The sequence below is a fragment of the Dendrobates tinctorius genome, unplaced genomic scaffold (genome assembly GCF_039654945.1).
Source record: "Dendrobates tinctorius isolate UK_male_01 unplaced genomic scaffold, ASM3965494v1 ptg000030l, whole genome shotgun sequence".
NCBI classification, from domain to species: domain Eukaryota; kingdom Metazoa; phylum Chordata; class Amphibia; order Anura; family Dendrobatidae; genus Dendrobates; species Dendrobates tinctorius.
The window spans coordinates 26585459-26599989 of record NW_027361698.1 but is presented as its reverse complement, the minus strand read 5'-3'; the positions used below and the strand labels follow the sequence as shown (position 1 = coordinate 26599989).

Genomic DNA, 14531 nt, shown 5'->3' with positions numbered 1-14531 from the left:
ATTTTCATACATGCCTCCTGCAGTCGAGTCAAGCTATCTGATGAATTCTCTTTGTGTGAGTACTAGTAAATGGAGATATCCATAGAAATGGAGTCTCAAATGTCCTACACTCTCAGCCTAGTTATGGAGACAGAATAGGAATTGTTTTCCAATGAATTCTGTTTAGAACAGCAGTCAGTTCTCTGATATACTATGGATCACTTGGGTAGCGAGGGTAGTCTGTGCCGCCTGGAACAGGTATTGCACCCACTAACCCAGTAATAATGACCTCTGAGTGTCACCTTAAGGGCTTGCTCACATCACCGTATAAATTGGACGAGAGCTATCTGTCTTTTGATCGTTGGAACTCTGACCAGTGTTATTTGATGGGGCAGTTCTGTTGACCATTTCTTTCACTGACAGAAACTGTGAAAAAAATCTCAGCATGCTGCAATTTCACTCTGAAACTAAATGGGTGCGAGAAAAAAATCAGATGCCATTTGAAGCCACAGTAAAGCATCTGATTTTTACGGATACATTACAATTCTGTATCATAGGAATCTGAAAATGGACCTGAAAATGACTGATAGCCAAGGATTGAAGAAAAAAGGATTGCATACGGACTGTACACGGAAGACAAGAGAGAAAATAATCGTCTTACTTTTCTCGATGAAAATAGGACCGATTTTTTTATGCTTGTGTGACCCTGACCAAAAACTAATAATGCCCCCTGAGTGCCCCCTTTCAAAAGTACTAGTGCTCCCTTAAAAAGTAAAGATGTCCCTGAGTGCCACCTCCAAAAGTATGAATGCCATCTTTGGCAAACCCACACAAAAAATTATACTCATCTAATCCAAGTGACTGGATCCTTTCCTCACCTACACAGAGAGCAGGCGATGCAGTGCAGTGATGTCACTGCGCCATCTGCAATTTCCGGCTTATCTCAGGGAGAATAATGCAATTGGCGGGCTGAAATTGTACATGCACGATCAACAACTCTGCCAACCATCAGACGGCTGGTATTCCCGTACACATTGCATCATTGGTCGAACCCGTCGGTATCAACTCAGTCATTCAACATTAGTAAAATGTAGGAGTGTACAGTCTGCGGCCCAGGAGCCACAGGTAGCCATCCATGCCATTTTGTGTGGCCCTGAGCGTTCTGTATACAGAACTTTCTACGTCAGATTGGAAAAGGGTAGCACATTGCTCAGGAGCAGGGATAGAGCACTGTGTAACCATAGCTGGGTCCACCATACATCAACAAACTAGGTGTTAGGGACGGCGGAACGCACTAAATATAAATAATAGGAGGTGCGTTCGCCGCCCGGGGTCCACCGTGCGGTAGGTGTAAAGACCGCTGCTGGATAATGGCAAACTCGCTAGATGGCGAAGTAGAGCACTCGGGTTAACGTCACCCGAGGTAGTTAAGGCAGACTCTGTTTTGGACACAGAGACGCCCTAACATAAAAGAGAAAGGAACGCTGGACACTCTGTCACCATTCGTAAAATCAGAGGGAAAGGGGTTTCAAATAAATCAGTCACCAGACACATGCATCCATCACCTTTCACACACAGCATAATAGTCTACACTAGCACATGGCCGAGCCGCCATGCAGGCTTTTTATAGCCATGCGCTTCCGGGACCTTCCAGTACTCTGGGAAGGACTAATCAGATCCGACACAGGACCTGAGCATGTGACCCCTGCTCTCCACTGAGAGGTCATCTTGCGGGCATTCCCAGCAGCACGGTGAGAGGACTTAGCATCTGGAGCGGTTCCCTGCAGAGCAGGTTGCGCTACCATTGCTGCACCAGAGGTGGCAGCAACATCCAGGCTCACAGAGCGAGTCTGAGCAGGACACCTGGATCGCTGGGATTGCTGAGCAGGTCCCTGAGCGGTCGGAGGGGAATGGGAGACCGCTGAATGTACAGCTCTGGATTCCTGTTGTGCAGTCCCAGGAATCCGACACCTAACATTGCCCCCCCTGAGCCTCACTGTGCTCAAAGGCCGCAATCAGGAGTGGAGCAGAGATATTCTCCACCAGGTCCGAGCCTCCGGTCCATGTCCCTTCCAATCCACCAAATAAAATTTTTTGCCACGGACAATTCTGCGTCCCACAATGGCGTTAACGTCGAACTTGTCAGACGACAAGTCTAATGACCCGGCAGATGACTCGGAGAATCGGACCATATGAACTGGTTTGAGGAGGGACACATGGAAAACGTCCGAAATGGCTAAGTGTGGCGGAAGGGCCAGGCGGTAGACCACCGAGCTGATACGCTCGAGAACCTTAAAAGGTCCAATGTAACGCGACGCGAATTTGGGGGACTCGACTCGCAGCTTGATATTTCGAGTAGAGAACCACACCATGTCGCCGGGGGGAGAAGCTTGGAGCGGGTCGCCAATGTGTGTCGGCAGACGCCCTCATCCTTTCTTTAGAGGCCCGGATAGCATCCTGAGTGCGATCCCAAATGTCGCGAGCCTCCACTGCCCAGTCTGCCACCCTGGAGTCAGCGGAAGACACTGGCATCGGGACAGGGATGCGTGGATGTTGGCCGTAGTTTAAAAGAAAAGGCGTCTGACCAGTGGAATCGGCCACTGCATTATTCAGGGAAAACTCAGCCCATGGTAGCAAGGATGCCCAGTCATCCTGCCTGGCAGAGACAAAATGCCGCAGGTACGTGACCAAGGTTTGGTTGGCTCTCAACCAAGCCGTTCGTCTTGGGATGGTAAGTGGAGGACAGGTTTCGCTCGATGCTGAGTAGACTGCAGAGCTCCCTCCAAAACCGAGACGCGAACTGGGGACCTCGATCACTAACGATTTTGTCTGGCATGCCATGTAAACGGAATGCATGCTTTATGAACAGAGTGGCAAGACCACGAGCGGAAGGCAACCGTGCGAGTGGCACCAGATGCACCATTTTGGAAAAATGGTCGGTGACCACCCAGATGACCGTACTGCCGCCAGACTTGGGCAGGCCAACCACAAAGTCCATGCCAACCATCTCCCAAGGTCTATCCGCCACTGGCAGAGGATACAAAAGCCCCACCGGCCTCTGTCTAGAGGGTCTGTTCCGTGCACATGAGACGCATGCTTGTACGTATTCCTTATCATCTCGAGTAATATGCGGCTACCAATATGACCTTGCCAGGAGTTCAGTGGTCCGCTTATTGCCAAAGTGACCACCTACCCTGGAGGCATGTGCCCAAGCGAGAACCTCCGGCCGTAGCTGGGGAGGCACCAAGGTCTTGCCCGGTGGCACTGACTCGAGAGCAACTGGAGCCACAGTCGTAAAACTCTTCGGCGGGAGAATTAGCCAAGGCTCAGCCTCTCCTTCTTCCGCAGAAACCACCGAGCAGGAGAGAGCATCCACACGGACGTTCTTTTCCCCGAGAGATAATGCAGGGTGAAGCGGAAGCGGGAAAAGAAGAGCGACCACCTAGCCTCACGAGAGTTCAAGCACTGGGCCAGATAGACCAGATTTTTATGGTCCGTATATACCTGGAAGGGAAACCGAGCTCCCTCCAGGAGATGTCTCCACTCGGAAAAGGCCAACTTCATGGCTAGCAACTCCCTGTCACCGATGGAGTAATTCTTCTCCGCCGGTGAGAAGGTCTTTGAGAAGAAAAAGCAGGGATGCTTCCGACCATGAGCATCCTTCTGGAAAAGGACTGCTCCTGCACAGACGGAAGAGGCATCAACCTCCAGAATAAATGGCTTATCTACATCGGGACGATGCAAGATGGGAGCGCCAGCAAAATGAGATTTTATAGACATGAAGGCCTTGGAGACCTGTTCAGACCAAGTGTTGGGGTTAGCTCCTTTTTTAGTGAGAGCAACCAAAGGAGCCACCAGTGTGGAAAAGTGCGGTATAAACTGGCGGTAATAATTCACGAACCCTAAAAAGCGCTGCACCGCTTTGAGTGAATGGGGTTCCTGCCAATCCATCACCGCCTGCAGTTTGGCAGGATCCATAGCCAACCCCTGGGCCGAGATGGTATAGCCCAGGAACGGCAAGGACTCCTGCTCAAACTGGCACTTCTCCAGCTTGGCAAAGAGAGAGTTCGCCCGCAGACGGTCGAAGACCCTGTAGACGTCTCTCCGGTGGGTGGTCAAATCTGGCGAGAAGATGAGTATATCATCCAGATAGACCACCACCGAGGTAGAGAGCATGTCGCGGAAGACGCCGTTAACGAAATCCTGGAAGACAGCAGGCGCCTTACAAAGGCCAAAGGGCATGACCAGATATTCGTAATGGCCATCCCTAGTATTAAAAGCTGTCTTCCACTCGTCTCCTTCGCGAATGCGGATCAGGTTGTACGCCCCCCGTAGATCTAATTTTGTAAAGATCCGGGCACCTCGCAACCTGTCAAATAACTCAGAGATCAGCGGGAGAGGGCATTTGTTTTTGACCGTGATAGCGTTGAGACCTCTGTAGTCAATGCAGGGACGTAACTCTCCGTTCTTCTTCTGTACGAAGAAGAACCCTGCACCAGCCGGCGTCACCGATTTTCTGATAAAACCTCTAGCCAGGTTCTCCCAGATATATTGAGACATAGCCTCTGTCTCAGGGAGTGATAGCGGATACACACAGCCTCTAGGAGGTTCTGTGCCTGGCAGGAGATCTATCGGGCAATCGTAAGGACGGTGCGGCGGGAGCGTCTCCGCAGACTTCTTAGAGAAGACGTCCGCGTACTGGTGGTAGGGCTTTGGAAACGCGGAAAGATCCGCAGGCACTTCAGTGGAAGCTACCTGAACACTGCCCCCCCAGGCACCTTCCCTCATAGTCATTGCTCCAACCCAGTATACTCCCCGAAGCCCAATCAATATGTCGGGAGTGGCAACGGAGCCAAGGAACCCTGAGAAGAACCTGGGCGATGCCATCAGGTAAAATGAGCAGGGACAAGACCTCACAATGAGAGGGTGAGAGAGAGAGCCCGAGTGGAGCTGTCTGGTGGGTCACCTGAGATGGTAAAGGTGCACCGTTAACCACCCTAATGGTCAGAGGTTGGGGCAGTAACACCAGTGGAATAGCATGTTTCTGGGCAAAGATCGAGGACATAAAGTTCCCTTCGGCTCCGGAATCCACGGTAACCTCTGCCTCCCAGGTGGACGCCCCACTATCTAAAGTGCCTCGGAATACTGGTTTAGGGGAAAAGGGTTGTATATTGGACTGACCACCACCTACGGCCACTGGACGTGGTTGTTTTTTCGAACGCTGTGGACACGTGCTAGCCGAATGACCAAACTGTCGGCATTGATAGCAACGTACAGAGCTTCGCATCGGACGTGGCTTGGGGCCGGTGTGAGACACCTCCATAGGTTCGGAGGATGAGAGCTCCTGTGCGGGATCTCTTAGCGGCTCGGTGAAGGTGGGAGCCAAATTAACCCTACGTCTGGATTGTGCACGTTCCAGCCCGCGCTCCGTAAACTGGAGATCAATGTGAGTGGAGACGGCAATCAGTTCCTCCAAACTTGTGGGAACCTCTCTGGTAGCTAGAGCATCTTTGACGTGCTCAGCTAACCCCCTCTAAAACACCAGGACTAATGCTTTGTCCGGCCACTCTAATTCGGAAGCCAATGTCCGGAACCGGACGGCATAATGGCTAACCGAGAGCGACCCCTGTGTTAGGGATAATAATTGTAGTGAGGTATCGTGCGTGATCCGTGGTCCCAAAAAGACCTGCTTCAGGGCCGCAAGGAACTGAGCAGCACCCTGAACCACGGGATCATCACGTTCCCACAATGGCGTAGCCCACTGTAATGCCCTGCCAGACAACAGTGAGACAATAAAGCCCACCTTAGCCCGCTCTGTAGGGAACCGTGCAGCCAATAACTCAAGCTGAATAGAGCACTGGCTCACGAATCCCCTACAGGTGGCGCTGTCACCCGAAAACTTGTCGGGGAGCGGGAGGCGAGAAATTGTCGGCATGGGCAAACATGCGGGCACACGTGAGACAGCCTCTGCGACTGTCTGAGCAGCAGCTAGTGCAGCATTCGCGGCTGAGTTGGTGCTCTCAATAGCCGCCAACCTGCTCTCCAGCTGCCGAATGTAGCGCTGCAGCTACTGCAGGTCTGCCATTACCAGCCAGACCCTGGCGCTAGTGTAATGTTAGGGATGGCGGAACGCACCAAATATAAATAATAGGAGGTGCGTTCGCCGCCCGGTGTCCACCGTGCGGTAGGTGTAAAGACCGCTGCTGGATAATGGCAAACTCGCTAGATGGCGAAGTAGAGCACTCAGGTTAACGTCACCCGAGGTAGTTAAGGCACACTCTGTTTAGGACACAGAGACGCCCTAATATAAAAGAGAAAGGAACGCTGGACCTGTTAACTTCACAGGCCTGCCGGCGTGTGGCGTCGCAGCCGCGAATGCCAATAGATGCTGCTACTGCAGCGCGGCGGTAACTGTAGCCGCTAAGCGACGGTGCCGGAGAGCCGGACACCGACGGACGCTAGTGTAAGGTGCGATAAGCACAGTGGCGCCTAGCTTGCCACTACCTGGAACTGACTATAACCAACACTCTGTCACCATTCATAATATCAGAGGGAAGGGGGTTTCAAATAAGTCAGTCACCAGACACATGCATCCATCACCTTTCACACACAGCATAATAGTCTACACTAGCGCATGGCCGAGCCGCCATGCGGGCTTTTTATAGCCATGCACTTCCGGGACCTTCCAGTACTCTGGGAAGGACCAATCAGATCTGACACAGGACCTGAGCATGTGACCCCTGCTCTCCACTGAGAGGTCATCTTGCGGGCATGCCCAGCAGCACGGTGAGAGGACTTAGCCTCTGGAGCGGTTCCCTGCAGAGCAGGTTGCGCTACCATTGCTGCACCAGAGGTGGCAGCAACATCCAGGCTCACAGAGCGAGTCTGAGCAGGACGCCTGGATTGCTGGGATTGCTGAGCAGGTCCCTGAGCGGTCGGAGGGGAATGGGAGACCGCTGGATGTACGGCTCTGGATTCCTGTTGTGCAGTCCCAGGAATCTGACGCCTAACACTAGGGATTCTTGAACTCTGCTTAGCACTCTAGAAAGGTATATGTAAGTTAGTGAGGTGGTTGCCCCTACATGAAATGCACACTATTCTATTGTAAGAGAATTGTGAAATGCGACCAGTGACTACAAGCATAGTCTTCAATGGAGCAAGTTACTAGTGTGCAGGGTCTCATCCTGACTAGAGTATTGATTGGAGCAGATAATCACCACTTTTCCATGATATGTGAAAATCCTGGTAGTGGAATCTGCATCTCTTCGACCTGTACTTTTGACATGCCATAAACCTCTCAAAATGTACCGTAATAGCCCGATAACTGCAGCAATTGAAGTAGTTCAATATGATAGTGTGGCCCTTGGACCAGAAAAGGTTGTGCACCACTGGTCTAATGTGTGTGGGTCCCTTTATTCTGCTATTTGTTTGTCTGACTTTACACTACACTTACTAAGAAATTCTGAAACAATTATTGGCAATCCCTGACACAGAAAATGCCAATGCAATCTGTCTAACCTTGTGCATTGCTGATAGCTGCACATATTGGCAGTATCCAAGGCAATACACTTTATCTTTACTGACGTACACAGACGCAGCACTGAGATATGGAAGTATTATAGATGTCAACAACACAAGTACAGTCTCCGACTCCCGTACATATGCCGTATACAGGACAGTGTCAACCATTTGACCGTATTGAGAGATTTACTGTTTCCCATGTACAATACCTTCACCTTATCATAGATAAGAGGCCCGTGAACTGCACGTTCTCTATTCATGACCTATTTTTCTTGGCTGTGATCTTTTAGCCTTTGTAAATAAATTTCGTAATAACTGTAGATTACAAGGCAGTTTCCTACCAACTTGCTGGCTGCTTTGTTTGTCATTTCTCCTAAGTTACCCAAAAGCAGAAAAGACTGAGATGTTTAAGGCTACATAAGAAAATGTATGTTTTATTCTTTATGTGTATAATGCATTTTGATATATTTTTGCGAAACTTTTGTATCTTTCAATTCATGCATTGCTTTTCAGGGCTTTGGGAAGCTGTCTCTCCCTAGGTATAATCTTGAATGGAATACAGTATTTCTTTTATAGAGGTTTGACATTACAAAATATTCTCTTGCCATGTCCTTACCAGTAAGTAGTTCATCTATAATTTCCACCACCATCTTAGCATCTTCCTTTGTAAAGCACATCGGAGGTTTAAATTTAAGAACATTTCTATGGGGGCCATCTGCACTCAGAAGAATATGTTTTTCTTTCAACCTGTAATATACAGAAATGTTTAGCCTTCTTTCCTTTTATGTTAAACTTAATTTTCTATAAATGTTTAACCATAAAACACTCAGAACAAGTAAAGTGGTAGGAACAAATGACATGAATTATCTTATAATAATTTTCAGGAAAAACAAGAAAAATGCATATAGTCACAGGCTAAGGCTAGTTTCACATTTGCGTATGGAGGAGCTGCGGAGGGCTGCGGACTTCCTCTGTGAAGCTCTGCCCACTGCCGCACCTCCTCCGGTCAGCTCCACCTATGTCCGCATACTTCTGCGTGCGGCCTGCATACCCTATCTTTAACATTGGGTACGCAGGTTGTGGGGATGTATGCGGATGCCTCTGCATGTGTCGTTTTGACGATGCGGCAACCGCTTCAAATTCCAACATGTTGCGTTCGATGCGGGTCACCGCATCATCAAAACGACGCATGCGGAGGCATCCACATACACCCGCACAAACTGCGTACCCAGTGTTAACGATAGGGTACGCAGGCCGCACGCAGAAGTATGCGAACGTAGGCGGAACTGACCGGAGGAGCTGTGGCAGTGGGCGGAGATTCACGGAGGAAGTCCGCAGCCCTCCGCAGCTTCACCATACACAAATGTGAAACTAGCCTAATTGAGTTGTGTACTAAAAGAGGTCATCTACTGCTTTATATTGATAACTTATCCTTAGTATAGGTTAACGATATCAGATAAGTGGGGGTCCAGCCATTATCACCTCCGGTGGCCAGATGTGAAGAATGTACACAATAGAGAAAATCAGCTTAACACACTATTTAGTGTACAAAATAGAGCAAAACAGCGCCACACACTATTTAGTGTACACAATAGAGCAAATCAACTCCATACACTATTTAGTGTACGCAATAGAGCCAATCAACTCCACACACTATTTGAAAAACACAGTAGAGCAAAACAGCTCTGAAAATCAGCTCTACACACTATTTAGTGTACACAATAGAGAAAATCAGCTATTTAGTGTACAAAAGAGAGCACAAAATTTCCACATAATATTTAGTGTATACAATAGAGCACAACAGCTTCACACACTATTTAGTGGATACAATAGAGCAAAACAGCTCCACACACTATTTAGTATACTGTACACAATAGATCAAAACACCTCCGCACAATTTTTTCCCCTTCTACAGAACACTAGGAATCTGCTCCTGTTCTCCTCAATAGTAGCTAATCTGCAGTAATCAGCATCAGTCACTAAAAAGTGTGATGAACTGTGGTGTTCTGCTCGGTACACTTTTTACATTTGGTCAGTGGAGGTAATAACGGCTGCTCAGTAGGGGTTCCTGGTTAACCCCTATAAACATCAAACCTGTATTATAGATTTTAGTGGTTTAGTTGTAAGAAAAAAATATTTATTTTGTGTGCAATTTAGGGAATTGTAGTGCACCCTTGGTGTGGCGAAGGGCTTGTTGCACCATTAAGCCCCCTCAAGTTGCATACTAAACACATGGTCATAACTTGATTGACTACACCCAAGCTAGGGCTGCCTGAACTCAAAACTATGGCATGGTGACACTGCAGGAGCCCAGCTGTGTTCAGTGTCAATGTACACTCTCATTGCTGGTTCTTGCCAGCATCACACTGACACTTCAGGATTCCAGCCATGTGCCACTTCCAAAGTGTCAATGTGTACTATCTAAGAGCGCATACTGACTCTAAGCATGGCTGGGCTCCTACAGTGTCACTGCGGAGGTTCCAAGCCACTGGTTGAGGTCAGGCAGCGCTTGCTTGCGCGCTTTTAATTAATATATGTCAATGTGCTCAGTATGCATATAGAGGGGGCATAACGGTGCTCTGAGTCCTTGGTTCCGACTTGAGTGCACCAAAGACCCCTCATGTGCATTCAGTTATTTTTATGGCACCTAAACCACTAACATCTATAATACAAGTATGTTTTTTTTTATAGTAATTAATTCTACTACATACCTGTATAAGTGGTTGAACTATGTTTTTGTGGTGAGCGATTCCCTTTCATTTTGGAATGCTCTATTGGTAATCAGTATAATAGTTGATGACTAGTGTGATTAGCATGCAGTTCAGTTGCAATGAAAATCTGTCACTCTTGAGGGCCTGTCCTGTCCTGCATTATATAGACAGCCAATTGATTTGAATGGGCACTGTGTATTGCATAATTTTTACTATTGTGGCACTGCAGGGAGATTAAACCCTTTGCCAGATTTTCTCTTAAGGGGCCTTTACACATAGCGATATTGCTAGCAATATCGCTAAAGCATCACCGATTTGGTGACGTTATAGTGATATCGCTAGAGATATCGCTATGTGTGATACTTATCGCCGACCGGCTCCCCCCGCTGTCTGTCGTTGATCGCGCGAGATCGCGCAGCTCCATTTCTCGTCGGCCACTTCCTGCTGGGCTTCCTGCTGGCACTGACGAGTGACGCGTGGACGCAGGCGGGAGGACGTCAGGATCGCCGCGTCTGAAAGGTAAGTAATGACCGCTGTATCGCTGCTGCATCACTGTGAGATCTGCCTGTGTGGCAGCTCACTAGCGACCATTTAGCGATGCACCAGCGATCCTGACCGGGTCATATCGTTGTCGGGATCGCTGGTGCATCGCTAAATGTAAAGGGGCCTTTAGACAACAACTGATTACTGAATTGTCATCATCTCCCTATTGTCATGGGACAAATCATGTGTTATTCATAGTATATAGATACAGTAGTAGTAACAATGTATATAGCCATCGTAACAATTGTAGTCGTTAGAGGTGTAATAAATGTGGAATGTAATAAAAGCGGAGTGTGTAAATATAGATTTGCTGTATTGATAAAGACACTGAACTCTTGAATACTAGGTTTGACTAGTTGTTAGTTGTAACATAATTCAGTATGTATAAGGCTGTGTTCACATACAGCGTTTTTTTTCGTGGATTTACCAAAAAATCCACTCAAAAAACGCTTAAAAGAAGCTTCCCATTAATTTTAATGCATTTTGCACGTTTTGTGCATATTGATGCGTTTTTTACCGCAAAAAAAACCGCTTCGCGTTAAAAACGCAGCATGCTCATTAATTTTACCTACCAAAGACCTCCTGAGTTCATAATGCCTGGAACAATATTGACTCTAACGAGAAATCACACAAAACCATTGTTTTTGTGCAAAAATATACAATCAATTTTATTAGATAAAATACATGTAATCACAAATCCAATGAGTATATATAAGGTGGAAACAACAAACCACTCGACACAATGTGCACAAGATGTAAACCATTAAGTAACGTCTAGTGCAGGGTATAAGTATAATAGGTTATTAATAATGATAAAGTGCCTGTGCAGAAAATTGCTCATATCTCATACAGAGATCAAAGTAAACATCCTCAAGTGTGGGAGCAAGTGGGATAATATTCCCTTACTATGCTGCTAGCACCTCTCAGGTAACAAGACTGAATAAACACCTCTACACCCTGCAATCTGCATCATACCCAAAGGAGTTTACAGAAAAAATGCACAGGAATAATGTCTCTTACCCATGTGGACAGGTCGAGTGGCACTGGTAAAACCCCGACGCGTTTCGCCCAGAGGAAGCGTCAAAAACAATGGTTTTGTGTGATTTCTCGTTAGAGTCAATATTGTTCCAGGCATTATGAACTCAGGAGGTCTTTGGTAGGTGCTATTATAATAGAGAGTTGCCTGACTATATATATATATATATATATATATATATACACATATATATGTTCTTTGTATTCAGTGTGATGATCAATTATAGGTATGAAACTTGGTGTTAAAATTATACTCATTAATTTTGCAGAAAATTCCACATGTCTGGCTATTTTCTATGTGTCTGGGGACGCGCGGAAAAAAAACGTATAAAAAACGTGCGCTTTTTGCACAAAAAAGTGGAAAAAACGCGCGTTTTCTGGGAAGGAGTCCAGTTTTTATGCAGAAATGTTCTGCATACGTGTGCACATAGCCTAAGGCTGCATTCACACGTCGCGGTTTTTTGACATTTTCGCGGCGGTTTTAAACGTGGGATTTTGCAGCGAAAACGCGAAAATAAGCATCCCATGCAATCCTATGGGATTCCGCAATGCTGTGCTAATGCTCCGTTTTTTTCCGCGGCGGAATCGCTTCGCGGTAAAAAACGCAGCATGCTCATTAATTTAGCGGTATTGCGGCGATTCCGCCCACATAGGAATGCATTGTTCTGCTTACTTTCCGCATGTGGCTGTGCACACCATGCGAAAAGTAAGCAGAACATTTGTGGATGGTACCCACTGTCCGGAGGAGAGGAGACTGTCCTCCGGGCTCTGGTACCATATCCCTGTAAAAAATGTAATTAAAATAAAAAATATTGTTATTCTCACCTTCCGGCGTCCCGCGCAGCCTTCCCGCCTCTCTCCACGCATCTTCCGGTCCCAGTAATCCTTTGCGAGAATGACCACAATGACGTCGCGGTCTCGCAGGAGCATGACGTCTCGCGGTCATTCGCGATGACATCGCGGGAGCGTGACGTCTCGCGGTCATTCGCGCAAAGGATTACTGGGACCGGAAGATGCCGGGAGCTTGGAGAGAGGCGGGAAGGCTGCACGGGACACCCGAAGGTGATAATAACAATATTTTTTTTATTATTTTTTACATCCTATCTTTTACTACTGATGCTGCATAAGCAGCATCAGTAGTAAAAAGTTGGTCACACTCGTCAAACACTATGTTTGATGAGTGTGACCAACCTGTCAATCAGTTCTCCAAGTGATGCTACAGATCGCTTGGAAAATGCTAGCATTCTGCAAGCTAATTACGCTTGCAAATCGCTAGTTTTTCCGCGGGAATTTAAAATGCGTTTTTCCCACGGAATGGAATTCCGGAATTCTCTCGGTAACTTCCGCGGGAATTCCGCTACGTGTGAACTTAGCCTTAGGCTACATTCATACATTCATGTCTAATGGTCGGAGCATGGATCATGATGCTCGAAATCTCCTGATTTCTCCAGGCCTGACCTTGATAGCTCCATAGACATACATGAGATTGTAACATTTGAGTCAGGAGACCCATGGAAAGCCCATACATCACATTCTGTTCTTAGATTGTGTGAGACATGGATGAGTGAATGTAGCCCAAGGATGAACTACAATGGAATGTAAAATATACATTTCATGTCTTCTGCCTATCGCTTATTAGAGTATGCAAGCCCCATAAAGATTTCCTAATATGTTTCAAAAAGAACCCGAGAGCTGATACATGCTGCCCGATTTACGGCAGCACATGTATCAGACACTGGCTTTATGATTTCATATATTTTTTTTACTCTGTTCCAGAGAAAAAGCTACTTTAAAAGCCACCGAGGACCGAGCCGCACGGGAGTCTAGTCAGACAGGTTAGGTCCCCAGTGGCATCTCTCCTCCCACTCTCCTTTAGTGACAGGTCTCTCTATGTATACACACAAAGTGAGGGACCTGTCACTCATGGGGATCTGGCAGGAAGAATGTGCCGGGGACCCACCTGTCTGTCTTCATGCAGCTCAGTCCAGATGACTTTTAAAGTATGTTTTTCTCTGGAACGCCACAGAACTTCAGACTCAAACATACCTGGCCGAGGTCAGCCAGTGCCTAATACATGCTTCCTGTATCAGCTGTATACATGTATCAGCTGGCAGGTTCCATTTTAATGGCAGAGATACTCCATTACAGAAAGAGAAAATGTTAAAACACAATCCACTGGCTATGATGTTCCAAGAAACATTAGATGAAAGTGGATGAAAATGATTCATTTCAACCAAAACGGTCATTGATTGGGTAAAAGCTTAAGAAAAACATATCTATCAGCTGAATGATTGCTGGTCATCATAATGTGTAGTTAAGTCCACTATGTTAAATTTTTTGGGCCAAAGGTCGTGCAAATGAACGATTGTTCAGCCAAGAAGGATTTTCCATTGAAAGAATATTTACAGAAATATTGTTCATTTGTCGTATGGTGAACATCAGTAATGACCTACATGTAGGTCGTGTTGGCATTACAATTGTTCGTTAACCAGAAATATACTGTAATCTAATGTTTAAGTGGACTTTTACTTGAGATAGCAAGGGTTCCTTTTTGATAAGCTTTTTGTAACTGGTAACTACTCATGGACTTAAGCCCCCGTCACACATAGCAATCTCGCTAGCGAGATCGCTGCTGAGTCACAATTTTTGTGACGCAACAGCGATCTCACCAGCGAGATCGCTGTGTGTGACACTGACCAGCGACCGGCCCCCCCTGCCGGTTATCACTGATCGTCCTGGAAT

General features: G+C 47.0%; 1 protein-coding gene and 1 long non-coding RNA gene across 3 annotated transcripts in view; one reads left to right on the top strand and one right to left on the bottom strand.

Moving 5' to 3' along the window:
- Positions 1 to 14531, bottom strand: part of ETNPPL (ethanolamine-phosphate phospho-lyase) — a 67339-nt gene that overhangs the window by 2114 nt on the left and 50694 nt on the right. Inside the window, exon 11 of the mRNA XM_073571978.1 lies at positions 8117 to 8247. Within this exon, the coding sequence (XP_073428079.1) occupies positions 8117 to 8247 (131 nt within the window). The remainder of the gene's footprint in view (positions 1 to 8116; positions 8248 to 14531) is intronic.
- Positions 1 to 14531, top strand: part of LOC141086169 (uncharacterized) — a 73744-nt gene that overhangs the window by 31504 nt on the left and 27709 nt on the right. The window lies entirely within an intron of this gene.